General features: G+C 37.6%; 1 protein-coding gene across 1 annotated transcript in view; it reads right to left on the bottom strand.

The window, feature by feature from the left end:
- Positions 1-698: 698 nt before the first annotated feature.
- znrf2 (zinc and ring finger 2) overlaps positions 699-23,754 on the bottom strand; it is a 67,865-nt gene continuing 44,809 nt past the window's right edge. The window contains exons 2-5 of the mRNA XM_003222189.4: positions 23,629-23,724; positions 10,514-10,619; positions 9,093-9,174; positions 699-7,446 (exon numbers count right to left, since the gene is read on the bottom strand). Coding sequence (XP_003222237.1) covers positions 9,117-9,174; positions 10,514-10,619; positions 23,629-23,724 — 260 coding nt within the window. The 3' untranslated portion in view covers positions 699-7,446; positions 9,093-9,116. The remainder of the gene's footprint in view (positions 7,447-9,092; positions 9,175-10,513; positions 10,620-23,628; positions 23,725-23,754) is intronic.

The raw sequence follows: 23,754 nt of genomic DNA, 5'->3' as shown, positions 1-23,754 counted from the left end.
ATGTATTACTTTAATCATTAAATGAAATAGGAGTCTTCTCTTTGTTAGGGCATTTCAAGAGGAAAAAATTGGAAGATAGCACCGGCTTTATACAGATATGCCACTGGTCTAACATAGTAGATCTCTGCCTGTTCTAAGCAGGACCAGCTCTGTGTTCCCAGCTCTATTAAGATCCCTAGAGATACTGGGAATTGAATCTCAGTCCTTAATCCCAGATTAGGCTGCATTATGAAATACACTTATTCCAGAGAGAAAAGTGAATTCAGCAGTGGGACTTACAATTGAGCAGACACTCAGTATAGTATAATGCTCTGAGTACTGGACTAGAACTCTAGGAAAACAGATTTTGGATCCCACTCAGTCACAGAGGCCCATTTGAACTAATCCTGCGAAGAAAAACCCATGATATGGCCACTTTAAGTCAGAAACAACTTGAGAGCACACAACAAGAACAAAACATATAGCCACATCTCCAGAAAGTAGTTTTCTTACCTTTGTCGTGGAAGAAGGCAGGGTTTACCTTTGAAAGCAAAGCTGTTTTTCATTGATTCAAAAACTTTCTAACACAATGAAAAGGGTTAAGCACAAGAGAAAACCCACTTTATTGCCTCACTACTGTTCTGAACCAACACTTTAACCAAGTTCAGTTTCCTGTTTGTATCTCGAAAATGAAGAATACAGCCAGATGTAATCAAAAGTGTGCTTCAAAAATTTATTAACATCATTGTACATATTTTACACAAATGGAATGTTAAAACGTACAACCTAGATCAGTAAAAAAGAAAATAAATCATACACTTATATTCTGGCAGACCAAGTACAAGATGTACCTTAAAAAAAAGCAGACCTCAAGTAGTTCCCCCACTCATACAGCTCAATTTTTTAAAAAATTACAAACATATTTTATTAGACATAGCTAATTACATTCTTTTTTATCAGCAGGGAAATCAAGGAAGACTTCTTGTCCACTGCTGCAGCAAAATGTGCAGAGCCTGGAAACGTTACTTTGCGGAAACCACACTTCCCAGACCCTACTGCAACTATTGAGTGCCGTAGTTGAAAACAGTAATGTTTCCAAGCACTGCAAATGTTACAGCATTTCTTACTGAACTGTCACATGCTCAGAGTTTGTGTGGAAGTGATGGGTGTGAACAGATAAGTGACAGTGAGCACTTTTACCCAGGAGAAGGGTTTCAGTATTCTGAAAAGTTTAATTTGTTGGGCAGCAGTCCTGAACATTGCTCCTTTATTTCCTTTATAAAGGTAGAACTAGCAACTTCCTTTTACTCAAATGGGCCCTTTAATATTTCAGCCCCCCCCCCAATTAATTTAATCACTGTCTGGGTAATAAACCAAAATAAATATTTCAACCATGTTGCAATACCTGCATATGTAGACCTGTAGTTTCCACACAGTTTCAAAAGAATCCCACAAGACCAGAGAAGATAGGCAAGATCCTGGCTTTTCCACACACAGCTTTAGGGAATTATTTGCATGTGTTATGGAACACTGGTGAAGTACATATATATATATATATATATTTAAAAACCTTGGTGGCCAAAATAGACATTATTTTGCCAATGCTTAAAAGGGGAAGTGATTTGACAAGTAAGCAGAGCTTTATAGATTCAGCAAAGATTCACTCCAATTAATTTAGGACTATTCTCTAATGAGGTGATTGGTATGTTTTGAATGATTCAGCTATGGAATGTAAATACACTTTAATGTGAGCAAAGACTCAATATTGTTGCTTTTAGAGATACTGAAAGAAAATATAACAATTTAATAAAGAAATTCATCACTTATTCAAATGACCATGCTTAAATGTTTTAAGACATTCCAGAATGAAAAGAACAAAATGACACTCTACAGTAAAAAAAAAGTTTCAAAAATAAAGTGTTTATAAGTGTCAGCACCAATTAAAATTTGCTCCAACCCATTAAAGTGGCCTCTCCATTTCAGTTTGTTTGGCCCAGAATTCAAAGTGTAATCTTTGCCAAACAAAAAGTTTAAATATGTAAAAATGACTACTTATTAAAAAAAAAAACCCAAACAACTGCTGGTTGTCATAAGCAGACACTGTAAACCACTAGCAATGTACATCCTACCACAGGTAAGAAGTTACCATCTTCTGGCAACTGAACTGTGACACAGAAAAGAGCTATTAAAGTCAAGATCCTTTTCCACACAATTATTGGTCGTGCTGGCAACTTTATCTAGTATTGCCTTATGTTTCTTTACAGCTTTTATTACTGTGGCACTGAATTAGTGATGGGAAAACCATGGCCTTTGTGTGTCTCTCTGCCCTAGAACATGCAATTGCTGCAAAAGAAAAAAAGAAAAGGAAAGAAAAGAAAGAGCCCAGGCCATGCAAGTCAGCCACACTGTGTTGGCCGGAGTCTCATTGCCCTTCTTGGAACAATGCTCAATGGTCTGTTCTTCCAACAACACCTAAGCCTTGCTATGTCACCATTTCATGAACTCTTCCAGACATCAAAAGAGAAAAACCAGCAGACAAGCATAACTAGGGTTGCACTGCTAACGTTCCCAAAATGTCTTGGGAGGAAAACTCTCAAACTAACTATCATATCATTGAGGGGATGAATGGAGAGAAAGATAAGACTGTGAATGAGACAGTGAGTGAAGAGAAGAGAGAATGGATGAATGAGTGGATAGATGAGAGTTGTCTGAATACAACATTAATGGTATGGCATTATAATGTGAATAGAACGAAGGAGAGAATTGGGGAGAAAAAGAGGGAAAGGGGTGCCAAAGAGCAGGATGTAGGAGACAATAGTGTTGTCTCACCCACTTTTTGATTTGTCCTGACTATGCCCCATATATGCCCCACCAACCCTGCTTCCATGACAGAATGTGTTCCCTGAATTCAAAATGTTTGATCATTCCCCTCAGAGTGAACAAGTCTTAGTTGGTGGACCTCCTGTAGAGCCCAAGGTCCTTTCTCTCTCTCATGCTAATCATATTGCCACTGTTACCACAGCGCTCAAAATGGCAGCACTGTATTTAAAAAAAAACAAACCTTCAAAACACAATAGTTTTATCTACCCCTCTGAAAAAATTGACAATCCAACTAATGGGTTAGTGCAAGAGGCACTCTGGTAACTTCCTGTACCTTGGAAAGAAGGTCCGGCTCCCATCAAATTTCAGCAGTAACTGAATTGACTGGGGAAACTGAACTTGGACAGCCAAAGCAATCAAACAGAAACCAGTGACTCTTTGATGCATATCCACCAGGTCTGGGATGTTTGCCACCCTACTGTAGACAATGTTTTGAATCCCGATATCAGGAGAAAGGCAAGATAGAAATAAAGTAAATAAATAAATTTTAAAATTCCAGAAACCTGAGAATTTTCTAGGGGTAACTATTTCATTGCTTAACTATAACCATTGAGCTAAACTGGCCAGTGGACCTCAATCTGAACACACCCTAGACATAGTAAGTACTTAATAAACCATTTGGCTCTATGCTTTTGATTTTCACTGCACAGGGAAAGATCAGAAAGCAGCTTAGGAAAGCTATCCCATTATTAGCCAAAAATATAGAAAGTGTTCCCTCTGGCCAGACCTGAACTAAGATTAATAAGATAGTATCTTAACTCAGAAGCAGAGTGGGTTAAGATTCAAGTCTGCACAGTGTGCTGGCTTAGGAGATGGAAGTAAGGAGGAAAGATTTGGAGCTTAAAGTCTGAGACAAAGAGGTATAAATAGCAAATGGTTCTATCAAAAAGAAGAGCACTGATATTTCCTCACTGGCAGGGATGAAATGGGGACTTTCCATATGGCATGTCTGCATCACAAAACAAGGTGAAGTATCGTGCCAAGAAAATCACACTGTATCTCAAAAACAGCAAAGAAAACAAACTACAAGTAGGAAAAAGGGAAAGCAGGAAGAGGTTTCTGGATATTAAGAAGTGCCTTAGAGCAAGTCAGGAACATAAACCTGCCTTACTGGGGCCATCCTGCTAGGCGATTGGAATGAATGGAATAAAAACTCGAGATATGATTCCCAAGGATCTCCCAATTCCTTGGAAAATGAATGCAAAGAAAAAACTTACCTAAAAACCCAGAGTCTAGTTTGAGCCCCAGTGCTCCTTTAAAAACTGTCAGAGGTTCCAATTCAAGTTGAAAGGAATGTTTCTGAATAGTATGATGCATTGTTGTTACAACTTACAGCTATAAAGCTAGGGATAGGCTTGTCAGGAAAGAAAAAAACATTTTGAAACACAAAGGGAGAGAACAACATGCTTCTGCAGTTCCCTAGAGGCTGATGAGACTTCACACAATGCTTTCCCCTCCCTCCCTTTCCCCCTCTTAAAAACAGTCATCCTTTTACATTCTCTGCAGTCAGGGACCGCTATGAAAGTGGGAAACGCATAAATGTTTTTACAAAACCAGTCTTTTTAACCTGAGAGAATACCTCTCTAGGAATATCTACAAAGCAATTCTAAGTCAATATCTGCTAGAAGTTCACCACAGAATCAAACTGGTGGACCTACAGACCCCAAGAAAAGCGTTCTTTCTAGGGATCGTGATGCTCCTCGGTGCAACTGTGTGATAGAAATGGACCACAGAGTCACACTGGAGGAGCTAGGGATTCCTTGAGAGAACATACTAAATCAAAGATTATTCAGATCCTCAAAAGTGATATCTGCAAATGCGGAGGGCTGATTACATTATAAACATAGTGCAGGGGAGCACTGCCTTGCTCAGAAGCAGGTTTTTGGCAGGAAACAAAAGTGCAAGAAAGGGAAAGGGAAACATTTGCAGGGCTGGCAGAGCAGAGTGTGAATGCTTAAACTTTCCCTGTTTACAGCATTTCCTCTGCAAGCTTTTCCCAGCTGGTTTTGTTGAGCTTGGCTCTGAAGCCAGATTTCCCAAGGGAAAAAAAAGCAAAATCAGGTTCGGTGGGCAGGGATTGTTGTATTGTCAAATGTGCAGAAATATTGAAGCCGTGGGGGAGGGGGGTAATGTGGGGTAAATTGAAATAAGTCATAATTGCTTTCTTATTATTTTATACATTCTCTACTGCTTTGAAAGCATGAAATGTAATAGCTCATTCTATTCATTTATTTGTATTTATTTACTAATCGTACTAAGCAATATTATAGATACCCACTCAACATATGGCCAAATCTGTTTAGTAGCACTTATTTCCAGGTCAGCAGATAGAAGACTGCATTCTTAAAAGGTCTGACAGTTCAGTTCAATACACCCCTATTCAGAAATAAGCTTGAATACAATCAGTCCATATTCAAACTAAGCCATTATTCATGAAACGAAGGCATGAAACAACTTTGAAAAATTGAAGACTGTGGCTTCTCTCATTAAAATGACAGCACCAACAACATGCAGAAATGTATCTTTCCTCTGAGTCTCATGTATGTCTAGGAATCACAGAAATCAACATTCTCTACAATTCTAAATTGTCTTACAGAAATATATACATTTTGAATGAAATTTTGCTTTAAAAAGTCACAAACTTTTTTTCTCCACAGTATCCTCCAGTGGGGGGGGGGGGGGGGAGAATTTTTAATATTTTTTCAGTTTCCCTGATTGCAGAAAGAAAAACAGTACAGGAGAAACTCAAGCACTTCCTACACATGCCCACTGCTTCTCACTTGCAAATGCTCCAACCTGTCCATTTCACACACTGGAAACATGGATTGGCCATTCTGTGATTTCTAAACATCTAGTTCTGTGCACGACAAGAGTGGTTCCCAACCTCTGGTTGTCCAGATATTTTGGACTTGGCCACTCAAAATCCCTGCCTATTAGCTATATTGGGATGCTGGGACAAAATCCAAAACATTTGGAGGATCAAAAATTGGGAACCACTGCACCAAAGTGTAATAATTCCTGAAATCTGAGGTGATTGCTTGTTACAGCACTGAAGACACATCTAAGCTGCAAGACATTACTAGCGGACTATAAACTTGGTTTGTGGTTTTGAGAAATGTGAGAAGCAAGGCACCAAGTATGCCTACATATGCACATACACATGCATTTACACAAGGTATCAGCAGCAGTTCCTACATTTGCCTCTTCACACATAACAACCAACAGATTTTTAAATGTGTTCTTAAGGGAAACAGAATCAAATCCTTAAGAAAAATGAAATCATGTAATACAAATCTTATTTTTGCTCTTTAAACATGTTTAAACTTTCCATCACCTTTATTCAACACTATTTCATCTTTTTACAAAAATCACAAGATACTTTAATCGCTTTCCATAAAAAGGTCCCTGTTGTTTTGGTGTTTTTTGTGTGGAAACAAATATTTTATTAACTTTTTTTACTTAGTGAGCTTCTTCTCTACCTACTTGGAAATCCCATTTTGCAATTCAGGGCAAGCCAGAGTTGTATAGTAAATTATTAATGATCAAGAATACAGGTGCTTCTTCAGTCCTATGCCCACAATTATATACCTTAAGACCATTTATGTATGTGGAATGGCAAAAAAACACACACACAAAGAAAAATCAGTCCAGGTCCCATCAGGAAACATCCCACATTACCTGCTTTTGAGACTATATAGCAAAACAAGGGAACCCTGGAGATTGAAATAGTACAAGAAATTAACTACCTGAAACATTAAAAAAATACCCGTTAAATTACCTTAACTGGCAGCACTTTGATAGATGGTAATTTTAGTTTCCCTATAATTATCTTTAAAAAATATTGCATAGCTGCTAGATTATGCTTTTCATTTTGCTGTTGCTGCACTGATACCCATAAGCAGTAAAAGTCAATTTTAGTATACAGAAATGAACACAGTATGCGGATCTCAATAACTATAGCCTGATCAACATTGTCAATTAGTAATCAGACTTGATTATATTCTGTTCTTTGGGCTGCACTCTTGACAAAACTTTACTTAACAAAAATTTCCTAAGTCAAGGAATGTTGCATTCTTTCACAGAAAAAGGTGAACAGCATAAAGGGTGGGGTAAATTCATGAATATGTTCACCATATTTGACTGCATGTAATAATCTGCTTTCCCTACCAGCCCACGGGAACAAAGGAGTGGGGAGTTCCAACCCAAGAATGGCATCTTCCTTGCATTATGTCCCAGATTGATTTAAAGCACAGTTTTCCATTCAAGAAAGAATGTGAGAACAATCCTGCTTCTGTAGATAGCTTTAAAAAATTAAACTGAAAGTTATTAACTTTGGCCTGAAGATACAAAACAATGTCTGTAGAGTCTGTGGGAAGAGGATTTTTCTGGGATGTGCAGCATATTTTAGAATCCCTGTGTCTCCTTTAGGTGAGTGTTGATACACTGAACTTCCAACTTTGCATCATTTGTCCCAGGCATGTTCCATCTCTTGTCTTTCCCAGTCCAAAATGAACATAGGTCCATTCTCATATTAGCGTCTGAAGATGGAACTTCAAATCCTTTACATATGATGATCAGTGTAAGAGACTACAAAGAAATCGACAGAAAAGAAAATTAGATTTCTTGGTTGGAGATTACATTCTGTAAAACACAGCAGTCTGATTTGTAGGAATGGAAATCAGGGAGATTTGTGCCTCTCTGGGAACCACTTAGATTCAGAAAGCAACTGTCAAGCCACAACCATTATTTTACAGCCATAACCATTATTTTGTTGTTTACTCTGGTTGCAGTTTATTGAGGGAAGCAATTTCAACTTGGAACCTCCCAAATTGTCTTTCATTCACTTATTTACATTAATGGGAGTTACTCCGGTACTACATATAGAGCAAAGGGGAACTAAGGCCCTTTGTATGTTCTATGAGGACAGAAAAAGTGAAGACAGACAACAATGTGGGCTTTCTCCATTATAACTACCACTTTGTCAGAAAATATATGCTGCCAATCAGCTATACTGTTTAGCTTGACCGACTTCAACTTATCCAGCCAAAAAGTAATGCCAACTCTTCGGAGCATAGAGGTCCTTCTTTTGTCCATTGACTATGTGATGCAGGGGGAAACGGGGACACTGATGCTTTACATAAATGAATAGAATTGAAATGTTTGGGGCATGGAACAGAGAGGAACAGGGTTAAAACTTCTGTGTTGCATTATATAGTTCTTTAATAATGTTTTGTTAAAATGCACCTGTAATACAGAACTGTATCAACTTGTCATGGGTAGAGAATTTTTCAAGCATAAGTACATTTTGTAGAGGCAAGGCCAATCATTATCTTCCCTCTGTAACCACCACAGCAACACCCTACTGCACTTTCTAGAAATAACCGCAAGAATGCTGCAATGGCAAATGAAATAGCAGGACAGAGGCTCCTTCTAAGCTAAAACATCAAAATGAAGTAGCTTTCTTTGATACTATTTGAGGGCATAACATCCTAGATATCCATGTAAGTAATAGCACAGAATATATAATCTTTTTGTCTAGCCTTTGTTTTGTCACCCATTGTTCATATCTTAAAAAGCAATTTATGCTTTATGGGGACTTGTAGTCAAAAAAAAGGTGCATGCAAGATACACGAGAAAGGACTTTCTCTGTAGTTCCTCTCAAGAATGTGCCCATAGATAGCAAGCTATTCTGTATGGGGTACAGTCCTTAAAACCAGAAGTGGTTTCTGTGGCTGATTTAACTGTGCATGTGGATATGTGTTATAACCATGTTTTCCACAAAACCAAGTCTCTTCTTTAAGATGTTCTTATCAGCTTATGTTTAAAGTTTAAATAATATTCTTGTGGAGCTGAGAAGCAATAAATGTGTGCATGTCTTTAAGTTGCCCGACAGCTTATGGCAACCCCATAAATTTTATACCATTTTCTGATGCCAGTTTTTTCCTCTGAAATATAGCTAACCTATATCACTTTGTATTCATGAGTGGTCTCTTTTTCAAGTATTAACTAGGTCTTATCTTGATTAATACTTGAGACAGGATTGTATGCCTTTAGGGCATTTATGCCGTTATGAGTCCCCATTGGGGAGATAGGGAGGGATAGAAATAAACTATTATTATATTAAATAAATAAAGCTAAATTTTCCTGATTAGGTCAGTTAGATAACTTTAATTCATAGTAGTGAAATGTAACTTAACTTCATTACTTATACTACCAAAAGGAGTCACAGTTACCTTCAGAAACAGGAATCTTTATCATTAATCTGAGGGATGCTCAGGACAAGATCTGTTTACTTCAAACCATTCATCTATGCATCTATGAGAAGGAGAAAAAAGAAAAACAACTAAGGAAAAAATAAAACTAAAGTGGAAACAGAAAGCTACTTCTCAGATGGCTCCAATAAAACGAAGTAAACATTTTTGCTCTCACTTTGCAAATATAAGAACAGACAATGCGGTTGCTGTTGCCCGCTTTTGGTCCAAAACTATTTAGTTGCTTGTGATTTCTTTTTTTTTTTCTTTCCCCCCCATTATTTGAAATGTATTTGTTGTACAATGCTTTTGACACAAAATAAATAAATAAATTGAGTAATTAATTAAATTTATATATTTAATTTAAATATGGCCAATCCTCAGTGAAGGCACCTTTTCTGAAGGCCCTGTGAAAAGGGGCAATTTTTCTATACAATATAATTTTAAGAAATCACTAACAGAAATAAAGATTGTCTTTTTTGCTGTTCATATAATAGAGAAACAGAACATTCTCAAACATCTAATGCACTCAAAAAAGTGACTTTAAAATAAGCAATTTCAAGGCTTCCTGTTTAAAGCCAACCAACAAAATGCAAATGTTTGTAATGCTTGTAATGGATACTACTGATAATGTATCTGGAGTGCAGAATGGGAAAGTACTTGCTTCATCATCAAACCATTTCATACAGATTTTTTTAAAAAATGGAACAGAGCAGTTAAAATTCTAGAACAGAGGTTCTCAAACTAAAGCCTGTGGGCCAGATGTGGTCCTCCAATGCCCGTTACCTGGGTCCTGCCCTGAACTTTAGACTCAGAGTCTTCCCAAGTCTGAAACTACTTGAAGGCACACAACAACAATCCTAATTAACTTGACTATCTCATCAGCTAAAAGCAGGCCCACACTTCCCATTGAAATACTGGTAAATGTATGTTGGTTAAAACTGTTCTGAATTTTAAATATTGTATTATTCTTTCCTGTTTCTTTACACTAAAAATAAGATAGGTGAAGTGTGCATTAGTATTCGTTCACTATAATCCAGCCCCCCAACAGTATGAGGGATTGTGAACCAGCCCTGTGCATAAAAAGTTTGAGAACCTATATTCTAAAATATTCCCAAAACGTGGGAACAGGAAAAGAACACATTATGTGAGAAGACAAATGTATTTCACAGGAAAAAAACACTGGAAACAATGACAAATTGAGAATAATTTTTTAACGGCAAAAAGCCCAAGAAAGACAGAAAAATACAGTTGACTAAAAAATTAAATATACTGATGGGATAGTAGTATTGAGAAGATGTGAGGAAGGAAAGTGCTTGCTGTATCGGCAGAAGTCTTCTTATGTGATTGGGAAAGTAGCGGAACAATAACAAGCTACTGAACTATATTTTGCATGTACGTACCCTTTATGATATATACATAGACAAGGCAATCGTGCTATTGTATCCCCTTGCTGCAGCTCTTCCAGACATATTGCACACTCCCCAGCATCTTTGCTCAGCACATCCTCTACAAAAACAGGCAAATATAACTGATGAGATATATATAATTAACATTCTTAAAGAAAACAGATTTCAAGTTAATACTCATTTAAAAAATCAAATCATTCTAATTGAAGACTCTTGTGAAACTTTCTGTTGAGATATAGGGAAAATATATATAATGTTTCACCATTTCCAAGCATACATCCTGCGAATGTATGTACTGAATGTACACTGTTTTTTTTCCATTGTGGGCACACATATCAGAACTATATGCAGGTCTAGTAAAACTGGTGTTTCTGTCTCTTCTGAATCTGACTTGGACTGTTAGGTATGCTATCGTATCACCTGTAGATACTTAGGTAGACAAATGGCATCACACACACACAGTAATATTTGGGGGGAAACCCAGTTTTCAGAAGCAGTATTGGGGGAACCTGCTGGTAGGAAATGCAAAGGAGTCTGGGTGGTAGGGCCTAAAACAGTTCAGTGAAATCTAAGCTTCTCACTTGTACCCTAAATATGGAGAAGCAACATTGAGGTCATCATTCATAAATGGTATTTAGTTTTATAACACACTACTGTTACTGTTGAAAGCATCACCACAATCTTACTTCAAAACAAAATGAATCAAGGGCATATTCACTCACTAGCTGATTGCAAATTGTGCCTTATAGTTTCCAGATGACACAAAGTTGGGGAAATGTGAGGAAGAAGTTCTGCAAAATAAATCTGTGTGCTTTAATCTATTTGTGAAAATTCTGCATGTCTGGATGTCTTCCTCCCTGCTGGATTTTACTCAAACTGACAGATGGACAATATAGAAGGTATTGCCAGATTACAGCCCCTTCTCATGGGTTGGACCTTGAAAATCATAATCAGACATCAAACACTGGTTGGCTGTATATTCTTTTTTTAAAGTGTATTTTGTTTAAATGGTCTCCAATGCACATTCACCTCCACTGACTGATGTTCAAGATCATTTCTAAAATAGGAATGCCTGTCAGTATAATGATATCAGTACTCTAAATACAAACACTTCTGTCCTAATTTATTATCAGTGGTGTATGCACAGAAAGAAAGGGGACATCAGTACAACACAGGTACACAAAATATTCTTAAAGCAAACTGCCTCATCTTGCTTTCTAGACTTCTGTTGCTGCATTATGACTATACTGTCTGCTGACAGAATGGACAGGTGGCTTTTGCATACCCCACTGCATGATATCCATTGCTTTGAAGCGGAGAACTCAGATCTCCTCTTCCAGTTAACCTGGCTTCACTTAACCCAACTTTAGATGCCAGATGCCTCCAGGAGAGTTTTAAACACACGAGTTATCCATGATTTTTTTTATTCTTACACATAAATGTATTTGCACTAGTAAAGATAGCTCCTGAAAGACCAATGAGATGCCATTTCCCTTTTCAATGAGCCATCCTGAATTACTAAGTACATCAGGTGCGTCTATTTACAGCTATGAATATTCATGTACCATATATACTCAAATATAAGCCGACTCGAATATAAGCCGTGGCACTTAATTTCACCACAAAAAAACCTGGGAAAACATTGACTTCAGTATAAGCCGAGGGTGGTAAATTTCAGAAATAAAAATAGATACCAATAAAATTACATTAATTGAGGCATCGGTAGGTTAAATGTTTTTGAATATTTACATAAAGCTCAAATTTAAGATGAGACTGTCCAACTCTGATCAAATCATTAGTCTCATCTTCTTCAATATAAATGTGCTTATGTACCCTTTTAATAATAATAGAGTAAAATAATACATGTAATAATAATAATAAATATAGGAAAATAATACAAGTAATAATAAATAGAATAAAATAATACATGTAATAATAATAATAATAATAAGATCAGAGTGAAATAATAAATGTATTAATAATAATAAAAATAATAGAGTAAAATAAATATAATAGTAGCAACAATAATAGAGAAAAATAATAAATGTAATAATACCAACAGTAATAGAGAAAAATAGTAAATATACCATATATTCTTGAGTATAAGCTGACCCAAATATAAGCCAACTAGGACCTTCACCCGAGTATAAGCCGACAGGGGCTTTTTCAGTCTTAAAAAAAGGGCTGAAAAACTAGGTTTATACTCGAGTATTACAGTACTCAAAATGCAAAACAGAAAATCTACTTTCTAAGTAAAAGTTCAAGACAGATTAGTAAAGCAGATAGCAACATAAAAACCTGTGTGATCAACTAATACTGGTTTTATAAAAGCATCCAACAAGACTCCATGCCCTGCTGCAGAACATAAATATTTGTGATTCTGATGAAGCATCCAAAACAAATCTGTTTCAGCAAAAGCAAGGGCAGGCAAGACAGGGAAGGAGAGCGAGAGAGAAGCACTTACAACTCATGAAAAAGAAGCACTACTGATCTGATTAATGATCAGGCATATTACCTGTATAACTTTATTTGTTCTTGAACCCACCATGATAGTAGACCATCATAAAAACAGCACACAAGATGCACAAAATCAAGAGCAGGATGAAGTGCTTCGGTGAAATGCTATTCTTTGGCTAGTGATAACTGCTCTAATTTTAGAAGCTTCATTCAGAGGGCATTTACCATTGCTGTCAAAATGAACAAGCATGACCCACGAAGTCACCCAGCAGGTTTCCATGGCTAACTATGGATTCAGACTCTAGTCTCCAGAAGTCTTAGTCCGACATTCAAATCAATCCAATCACACAAGCACTCATACCAATATTATCTCAATTCTTTCTATATGTGAAGACTAAGAAATAAGAAATCTTATATACAATTATTTTTAAAAAATTATTCAGGTAAAATAGCATACGAATAGTGGGATGTTTGGTGTTTTCATCAAAACCAGTTGTAACAACTGACTAAATTTTGTGTTTGTAAACTATAAAAAACAAAATGCACCAACTTTTCAAAAACACTTCCAACAAAAAGGATCTTACTTGATTGATAGACAACACTAGCACTGGAAATACTGCATAAAATTTAAGCAGTGCTAAATGTAATATCACAATCTTATGGCAACTTAAGGACTAACAGATTTATTGTGACAAAAGCTTTTGTGGACTGGAGCCTACTTCATCAGCAGCTGCTTTAAGTATATCTGGAAATGAGCCAGAACGCCATTAAAAGCAAAAATTATAGCCTGTGACATTTCTATGAGACGCTCAAATGAATGCAAGATAGGGGAAGTGATCATACAGAACACAGATTTAGAAATTTAGTCATGAGAAAATATCTATCAAATAGCTAGTCAAATTTTTAATAATCAACTTTCCTAATGTTTCAAAGATGATTACGTATATTGTTTTGGGCTTCCCTAGATATCTATAATGAAATGATGCAATGATAACATGTCATTCCCACTTTACTTAAACCAGTATTTTCACTTGTATTCCGGCATTTTTCTTTAAGTTGGTATTTTAAGCTCAATAACTTGCTATTAAATAATAATTACAAAAGCATTTCTAAACTAAGTTTTACATGTTATCTTAAGGCTCTAACTCAGCCACTGTATACTAGGCATTAATATTGAAATATTTATGGTAACACCAAGTTTTACTGTTTAAAAAGAGACTGTCATGCTGTACATAATTGTTGTATTGTTTTAACAAGGAACCATATATTACCTTTAAAATTAACATATTTATAATGGCAACTGTTTTTGTGCATTAGATTCCACCATAAAATGCAAGATGTATAATCTTAATGGTAGAGCTACTATAAGATTAGAAGGAAATAAAATTCAAGCATGTGTAATTGTTTTCAATGATATTTCATAAAGTAGCTCTAATAAGAGCTAATTATAAATTTTAACTGAGTTGTTTCTCACTGAACGCTTTAAAATTCCTTTTGTTAGAGAACAGCTGATTTATCATGAAGGAAGGTTGTCATGTCTCACACTAGATTCTGAATGTTGCGCTTCGTGGTTATTAGCTTTGTGACTACTTATTCTTTTTTTATTTTTTTGGAAGAAACTGGCCTTATCTGTTCCATAAAAACTGCAAAATGGCAATATTTTTGGTCATGGTACAGCAGATAGTTGTCCCATATATTTTTGTGTATAAATTAATGTCACAAAAATTGAGTTCAAGTTTTGGGGTCAAAATTGTGGATTTTGCTTTGACCTGTGGTTAAGTCAAAAGTAAAAATATTTTCTTCTCATTTTAAAAATGCATAGTGGGAACTTATTTAGGAAGAAATAAAAGGGAAAGAATATAAATGAAGAAAAAGAATGGGAATGCAGCATGAAAAAAAGGATGGGTGAAGAGCAAAGAATGCATCCTGACACCATTAGGGACCCAGTGAGAAGGCAGTGACAAGAGACAGAGGTAAGAAGCTTCCTTTAGTATAGCGCGGCATGGATGCATCACTACCCCATTATCCACTCTCCCTTGCCTAAACTAAAGAAAGAAAAACAACCCACCTCACTTTCTTTCCTGGCTATTTTGGTCCAAGTGGCAATTATGCAGCCATGTGGGGGAGGCTAAAGAATGTGATGCACCCATCATTTTGTACACATTTAAAATAAGGGCCATCTTACAATGGAAATCATTTTTAATAAGGTTACATTGTGGATAAAATCTGAGGTACCTATGAACAGCAATTTTATTTAATGTCTATAAAGGTAAAGGTTTTCCCCTGACGTTAAGTCCAGTTGTGACAGACTCTGGGGGGTTGGTGCTCATCTCCATTTCTAAGTCGAAGAGCTGGCATTGTCCGTAGACACCTCCAAGGTCATGTGGCCGGCATGACTGCATGGAGCGCCGTTACCTTCCCGCCGGAGTGGTACCTATTGATCTACTCACATTGGCATGTTTTCGAACTGCTAGGTTGGCAGTCTAAGATACTGGAAAAACACTGAAGGAGATTGTATAATTGTTGATAATTTGCTACTGGCTTATGCAAGCTGACTTACTTTCTAAACAAAATCCATACCGCAAAAGGTCAACTATGGGGTCCCGGTGGTGATTGGCACACTGGGTGTCATGCTAAAAGATCTGAGCCGGCATTTGGAAACAATAAACATCGACAAAATTACAATCTGTCAACTGCAAAAGGCCACCTTACTTGGATCTGCACACATCATCTGAAAATACATCACACACTTGGGAAGTGTTTGACTTGTGATTTTGTGATATGAAATCCAGCATATATAGCTCATTTGCTGTGTCATACTATGTCTCTTTGTGTCCATAATAGTGATAGGGGCAATCCCAGGGGCCATCCAGTCCAACTCCCTTCTGGCAGGCAGGAAAAGCACAATCAAAGCACCCCCAAGAAATGGCCACCTAGCCTTTGTAATTGTTGTTGTTGTTGCAGAAAACCCAAGGGCCATCAAGTTCAACTTCCTCCATGCAGGAAAAGCACAATCAAAACACTCTCTAAGAGGTAGAAGAAAAATAGGGTTTTGGAAGCAAATAATGTGTGTGTGTGTGGGGGGGGGGGGTGGTTTAGTGGCCCTGGGAGGACGCTGCTGCTTGTGGCAGTTTCTGCTACTCCAAACTTTAATTTCCCTGCATTTCTCAGGAGGATGAGGCGGGAAGCAGCATGGCATTGTGGAGCCTCTGACTATCACTTGTGGAGCCCCAAGGGCTTCACAGAGCACAGTTTGAGAACTTCTGCTTTAGAAAGTTCCGAATGATGCTCTTCGCTGATGCAGAATAACTCTACTTGTGCAATTTTGGAGATGACTCCTCAAAGAAGTCAAGTTACAGGTAGGCAACCTATCCTTTCTTCACTCGGTTTATTCTCATGGTTGGGACTCCTGCACTGCTGGAGTCTCCAATAGTTTAGGCTGTCCAATCTGTCCCATTTGGTACAGCTCAAACCTGTACATGGCCCTTCATTAGAATAACCAAGAGTAAAGGCTATCCAAACTAATATTGTAGGTTAGCTCACTTTCTTGGCAATCTTAAAAAATAAACACACTTCGAAGTGTGCATTTTAAACCTTTCTGACACAGAGTGAATCAAACACAATATGAAGATTCATAATGAAGATCACAATGTGATCATGGAAGTGTTTCCCACAACCAGTCATCCAAAATAGAGCTAACTTACAAGTGCAGTTAAATTCTTCCAATCATGCAAACATACTGCAAAAAAGTCAGGAGGCAAATAAAAAAACAAACAAAAAACCAACCACAACAACATAACTTACAGAAAACTTCATTTAAGTGGTATTAATGTTCTTTGAAAGATGAAAGATCTTGGGAAAATTCTCAGGTACCCACACTCCTAGCATGGATATGTTGTACCAAGAAATGTGAAATATTTTTAGATGCAAGCCAAAATAAACAGGATATTGGAATCAAGCAATGTTGCTGCCTACACATTTAAAATGTTTCTCCTAAACTGGGAACATGAGTTCCCAACTTTGTTTCACTTTTATTTTTTCTGGATCCTCAGCAACACATCATAAATCCTACTGTTCACATTCAATCTATTTACAGAGAGTCTCCTACAGTTAAAGTGAAAAGCAGAACTTTCTCTGGGTCTTATATTACTAGTATGTGGTATGTGACAGTTGAATTCCCAATTTGTAAAAGAATTAGAAAGCATTGTGTTCCACATCTCATAACCTTGAACCTTTGCCTGTACTCAATCTGCATGTAACGTACAGTGAGAAAGTCAACTGTGCTGGAACATTGTATTTGAATTCTGTGCTGTTCTCAGTTACAAACTATAGCTCAGGCTCAACCATTTACTACTCTAAGTCAAGAGCTTGCTGCCAAATCCCAAGTTCTAAAGTAATCAGCTTCTCCTCTTATTCCCATTGTTCAAATGAGTTCTTCAATTTCCATGGGCATTGTGGACACATTTGGAAAAAGGTTCTGGGGACCATGACAAGTTGTCTGCTGTAAATGGGTGGATCATAGAATCATAGAATAGTAGAGTTGGAAGAGACCACATGGGCCATCCAGTCCAACCCCCTGCTAAGAAGCAGGAAATCGCATTCAAAGCACCCCCGACAGATGGCCATCCAGCCTCTGCTTAAAAGCCTCCAAAGAAGGAGCCTCCACCACGGCCCCGGGGAGAGAGTTCCACTGTCGAACAGCTCTCACAGTGAGGAAGTTCTTCCTGATGTTCAAGTGGAATCTCCTTTCCTGTAGTTTGAAGCCATTGTTCCGTGTCCTAGTCTGCAGGGCAGCAGAAAACAAGCTTGCTCCCTCCTCCCTTTGACTTCCCTTCACGTATTTGTACATGGCTATCATGTCTCCTCTCAGCCTTCTCTTCTGCAGGCTAAACATGCCCAGCTCTTTAAGCCGCTCCTCATAGGGCTTGTTCTCCAGACCCTTAATCATTTTAGTCGCCCTCCTCTGGACGCTTTCCAGCTTGTCAACATCTCCCTTCAACTGTGGTGCCCAGAATTGGACACAGTATTCCAGGTGTGGTCTGACCAAGGCAGAATAGAGGGGTAGCATGACTTCCCTGGATCTAGACGCTATTCCCCTATTTATGCAGGCCAGAATCCCGTTGGCTTTCTTAGCAGCCGCATCACATTGCTGGCTCATGTTTAGCTTGTTGTCCACAAGGACTCCGAGATCTTTTTCACATGTACTGCTGTCTAGCCAGGTGTCCCCCATTCTGTATCTTTGCATTCCATTTTTTCTGCCAAAGTGAAGTATCCTGCATTTGTCCCTGTTGAACTTCATTTTGTTAGTTTCGGCCCATCTCTCTAGTCTGTCAAGATCGTTTTGAATTCTGCTCCTGTCTTCTGGAGTGTTAGCTATCCCTCCCAGTTGTCTGCAAACTTGATGATCGTGCCTTCTAACCCTTAGTCTAAGTCGTTAATAAAGATGTTGAACAGAACCGGGCCTAGGACGGAGCCCTGCGGCACTCCACTTGTCACTTCTTTCCATGATGAAGACGACGCATTGGTGAGCACCCTTTGGGTTCGTTCGCTTAGCCAATTACAGATCCACCTAACCGTAGTTTTGTCTAGCCCACATTTTACTAGTTTGTTTGCCAGAAGGTCGTGGGGGACTTTGTCGAAGGCCTTACTGAAATCCAGGTACGCTACATCCACGGCATTCCCTGTATCGACCCAACTCGTAACTCTATCAAAAAAGAGATCAGATTAGTCTGGCATGACTTGTTTTTGGTAAATCCGTGTTGACTATTAGCAATGACCGCATTTGTTTCTAAGTGTTCGCAGACCACTTCCTTAATGATCTTTTCCAGAATTTTGCCTGGTATTGATGTGAGGCTGAACGGATGGTAATTGTTTGGGTCGTTCTTTTTTCCCTTCTTGAAGATAGGGACCACATTCACCCTCCTCCAATCTGCTGAGACTTCTCCCGTTCTCCAAGAACTCTCGAAGATAATTGCCAGTGGTTCTGAAATAACTTCCGCTAGTTCCTTCAGTACTCTTGGATGTAGCTGGTCTGGCCCTGGGGACTTGAATTCGTTTAGAGTGGCCAGGTGTTCCTGGACAACTTTTTTCCCTATTTGGGGTTGGATTTCCCCCAATCCTTCGTCCATTCCATGTTGCTGAGGTTGAAGATGGCTTTCTTTTTGTGAAAAGACCGAGGCAAAGAAGGCATTAAGTAGTTCTGCCTTTTCCCTGTCCCCTGTCGCCATCACCCCATCTTCTCCTTGCAGTGGCCCTATCGCCTCCTTTTTCTTCCTTTTTCTACCAACGTAAGCAAAAAAGCCTTTTTTGTTGTTTTTTATGTCCCTGGCAAGCCTGAGCTCATTTTGCGCTTTAGCCTTGCGAACCTTTTCCCTACAGGTGTTGGCTATACGTTTGAATTCTTCTTTGGTGATTTCTCCCCTTTTCCACTTCTTGTGCATGTCACTTTTGAGCTTTAGCTCAGTTAGAAGTTCTTTGGACATCCATTCTGGCTTCTTTGCACTTGTCTTATTTTTCTTCTTTGTTGGCACTGTTTGCATTTGCGCCTTGAGTATTTCACTTTTGAAAAACTCCCATCCATCCTTAACTCCCTTGTTTTTTAATATCGGCGTCCATGGAATGCCGCTCAGTAATTCCTTCATTTTTTGGAAGTCAGCTCTCTTAAAGTCCAGAATGCGTGTTTGACTTGTCTTAGTTTCAGCATTCCTTTGTATTGCAAACTGGTCACTTGCCCCTAAGGATCCAACCACTTCAACTGTATTGATCAGGTCTTCCACATTTGTTAAGATTAGATCAAGAGTTGCTGATCCCCTTGTTGCCTCTTCTACCTTCTGGACCATAAAATTATCTGCAAGGCAAGTGAGGAATTTGTTGGACTTTGTACTCTTGGCTGAGTTTGTTTTCCAGCAGATATCGGGATAATTGAAATCGCCCATGGCTACTATATCTCTTCTTTGTGCCTGTTTGGTCAGCTGTTGACAGAAGGCTCCAACAAGGGTGGAGCTTGTAAAAAGCAGAAACATGGGGTACCTTCATTTCTGTGCAAAGAAAGTACATAAACAAATACTGCCTGCCTGTACTTAGGAATAAATATAATGGTGACAAATTCTCAACTTTTGAAAAACAACTACGAATTGAAGTGGAAAGAAATTAGAAAAGATTTGGACGGCTGGAAATATCTGAAATTGTCACTAATGGGAAGAATAGCTGTTATTAAAATGAATATCCTGCCAAAAATGCTTTACCTATTTTAAACAATACCTATTTTAAGGAATCAACAGATTTTCAAGAACTGGAATAAAGATCTTATAAAATGTATTTGGCAAGGGGAAAAAAAAGCCAGGATTAAATTTACCCATTTCACAGACAAAAGGAAGAGAGGAGGTTATGGACTCCCCAATTTGAAATTATGTTATGATGCATGTGGTCTAGATTGGGTAAAAGAATGGGCAACCTTGAAAAAAACCCCAAAATTATTGGCATTGGAGGGCCATGATTTAAGACAGGGTTGGCATGCCTATCTATGGTATGACAAAAAGATAAATGAGAAAAACTTCAATAATCACTTTATAAGAGCAGCATTAATTAAAATATGGGAGAGATATAAGGATAGATTTTACACAAAGATCTCCTTATGGATTGCACCTCTGGAAGTCTGCCAGAGGCGTGAAATAGGTGGGAAAAGATTGGCTTACCTATAAAGAAATACTAAGAAGGCAAGATGGGAATTGGGTGATGAAAACACGGGAAGAAATGAACCTACTACAAAATAATATTTCATCGTTTCAATACATGCAAATTACAGAATATTATAATAAAGATAAGAAGAGAGGATTTGTGGGAACAGACACTTATTGTAATAGGATAATGAAGATACAGAATAAACTAATCACAAAGATATATAACATATTGTTGGAGTGGTCAACGGAAACTGAATTAGTCAAGGAATGCAAGGTGAAGTGGGCGGGATACATTGGCCACACAATTGGAATAGACCAGTGGGAGATGTGGAATACCAAATCGAAATACTTTATACCTATGCACGACTGGACACGACTGGACTTAACGTCAGGGGAAACCTTTACCTTTACCGTATGCATATGATATAAGAGAAAGCTGGTATAAAGTGATGTACCAATGGCATATCACCCCAAGCAAATTAGCAAAATCAAACAAGAATATGAATGCAAAATGTTGGAAATGTAACATGGAAATCGGTACCTTCTTTCACATGTGGTGGAGCTGCAACAGGGCAAAAAAAATATTGGAGAGAGATTTATGGGAAAATTCAGAAGATCTTACAGATAAGTTTACAATTGAAGCCAGAATATTTTCTTTTAGACATCATCGATATAAGGTTAAAGAGAAATAAAGACATAAAGACATCTTGTTCAATTATTTGACAACTGCGGCAAGAACTGTCTATGCAAGACACTGGAGGACAAATGAAATACCTTTCACTAAGGAATGGCTGACAAAGATGATAGAAATAATGAGAATGAACAGACTGACATACATATTAGCTATAGGTCAAAATAAAACAAAAAAGGAAATGGACTGGACTTTACTGATGGACTTTATGAAACAGGAAGAATTCAAAATATTACTTTAAAGCAGAAAGAAAAATAAAAGATACAAACCCTAGGGAATTCACAACAATCTTGAGGAAGAATAGAGAAATGAAATAAAGTCTTAAAGGACTATACTTCGTGAGGATTGGAAGTCACCATATAACTTTCTTTCCCCCCCCCTTTTTTTTTGTTTTTTTCTCAGCTTTTTTTTCTTTCTCTTTTCTTTTTTTTTTCTTTACTTATTTTATATTTTATCTTTTTTTGAAATCTGTTGTTATCTATCTATCTATCTCACACAAATCCTGCCTGGGTGTACTCTTTCCTTTCTCCTTCTCCCTCTCTGCAAGTGAATGAAGCAATATTTCCACTCATTCATATGGGGAGGGGAAAGAAACTGCCTGCTGACAAAAGGAGTTGCAACATCTACAAAAGTCCTATCTGCCAGGGATCTTGTTGTCCTGAGACTTATTGGTAGCAATGGGCTTTTACTCTTTTCCTCCAACCACTCATGGAAACAAGTACGTTTTCGATTCATTTACAGGATGGAAAACTTTGCCTGGAGGAGGCCTCAATCTTGGCTTGCAGATGTAGTCGTACCCCTGAAGTTACCTTGGGAACCTCACTCCAAAATATGGTCAATCCTTCATATTTTGGAAAACATTACTTTAAATTCTAAATCAGGTGTGGGAAACCTAGCATAACACTTGTATTATGTGCACTGAATCACTCTTTAAGGAACCTTGCAATTTTTTGAGGCCGATCTTTTTGGGGGTCCTGACTGAACTCAGAAGTGCCATGCAAAATAACAAAGCATTGCTCAGAAAAAGGATGGAAAAAATCCTCATTGAATTACAAACACAGGCAATCCCAAAGTTATGAACAATATAGATTTGGTAGGTTTGTTCTTAAGTTGAAGTCTGAACAGGTATTTTTAAGTATAATTCCAGTCAAAACTGTATTTTGCTTTAGCTTTGGATCGCATAGGGAAGGGTTAACACCCCTGTTTTGCTGTATGTGCCCCTGTTCAGAAGATTTCACCTCAATTTCTGTTTTCCTTCCTAGGGGTAGATTTATCTCACTTCCTGTTGTCTCACCCCCATTTTTAACTAGGAATCATTTATAAGTCAGATGTTTGTAACTCGGAGGCTGCCTGTACACTGATATAAAAAGCCACAACCAATTATGCATTCTTATAAAAGAGTCAGATATATTTGATTTGTATACATACTATTGTTGTTGTTGTTGTTGTTGTTGTTATGCAAACTTGACTTTTCTGATTGTAGATTTTTTTCATGGACAGTACTTAAAAGACATGCATTTTAGAAGCCATATGCAATACAAGATTGCCAGAAGGACAACATGCTAGCAGAAAGCCTCTCAAGAATGAACTTACTATATAACAGCATCAGCACTCACTCAAATGACATCTTTCTATTGAAAAGTAATGGCACCAATACCATTACAGTACTTCACATCTTTTACCATTTCAACTCACAATGACTGGCCATTAACAGTTGACAATCATTGGTTTTGTTTCCAGTGGCACTATTCCTTTGGTACAGCTAGTCACACTTCTGCAGAGTTTTTTTCCTATTTCAAACACATGTAAACCCATGATGAATAAAACATGTTAGGTGCCATAAGACTTTTTTGTTTACATAATTTAAATTGCATAGGAGAGATTAGGAAACCATGAAGGACTCATCACATCTGGCTCTTCTGAAATACAAAGATTGCAAGTTCAAGCATTCCTCTAGTTACAGGGCCATCTAGCTTTCTAAATAAGGCCCTTGAAAAACAGAAAATAAAGGTAAGCATCTTGGAGAGAGAACACAGTTGGGAAAAGGAGAAAAACATCAGAAATTTTGTCAGAAAGTTGAGTTCCATGTTGAGTAAGCATTAGAAAGCTTTGCAGTTGCTAGTTTATATATATATATATATATATATATATATATCTATCTATCTATCTATCTATCTATCTATCTATCTATCTATCTATCTATCTATCTCCAATTTGGTAGGCTTAGCTGATGAAGTATCAATCCAATTACTGTATTAAAAGTAGTAAGCTTACTTTCTTACCATTGTATGTTATCCTTGGTTTTGTCAAGCACATCACAAGATGTAAGTCCATTTCATCTGAAGATACAAACTTGGAACAAACAGGGCACTTGAATCCTAAATAAATAAAGAACAAAGTAAAGACAA

The sequence above is a fragment of the Anolis carolinensis genome, chromosome 6, assembly GCF_035594765.1.
Source record: "Anolis carolinensis isolate JA03-04 chromosome 6, rAnoCar3.1.pri, whole genome shotgun sequence".
NCBI classification, from domain to species: Eukaryota; Metazoa; Chordata; class Lepidosauria; order Squamata; family Dactyloidae; genus Anolis; species Anolis carolinensis.
The sequence above is the reverse complement of the archived record's forward strand: the minus strand, read 5'-3'. Positions and strand labels throughout refer to the sequence as shown.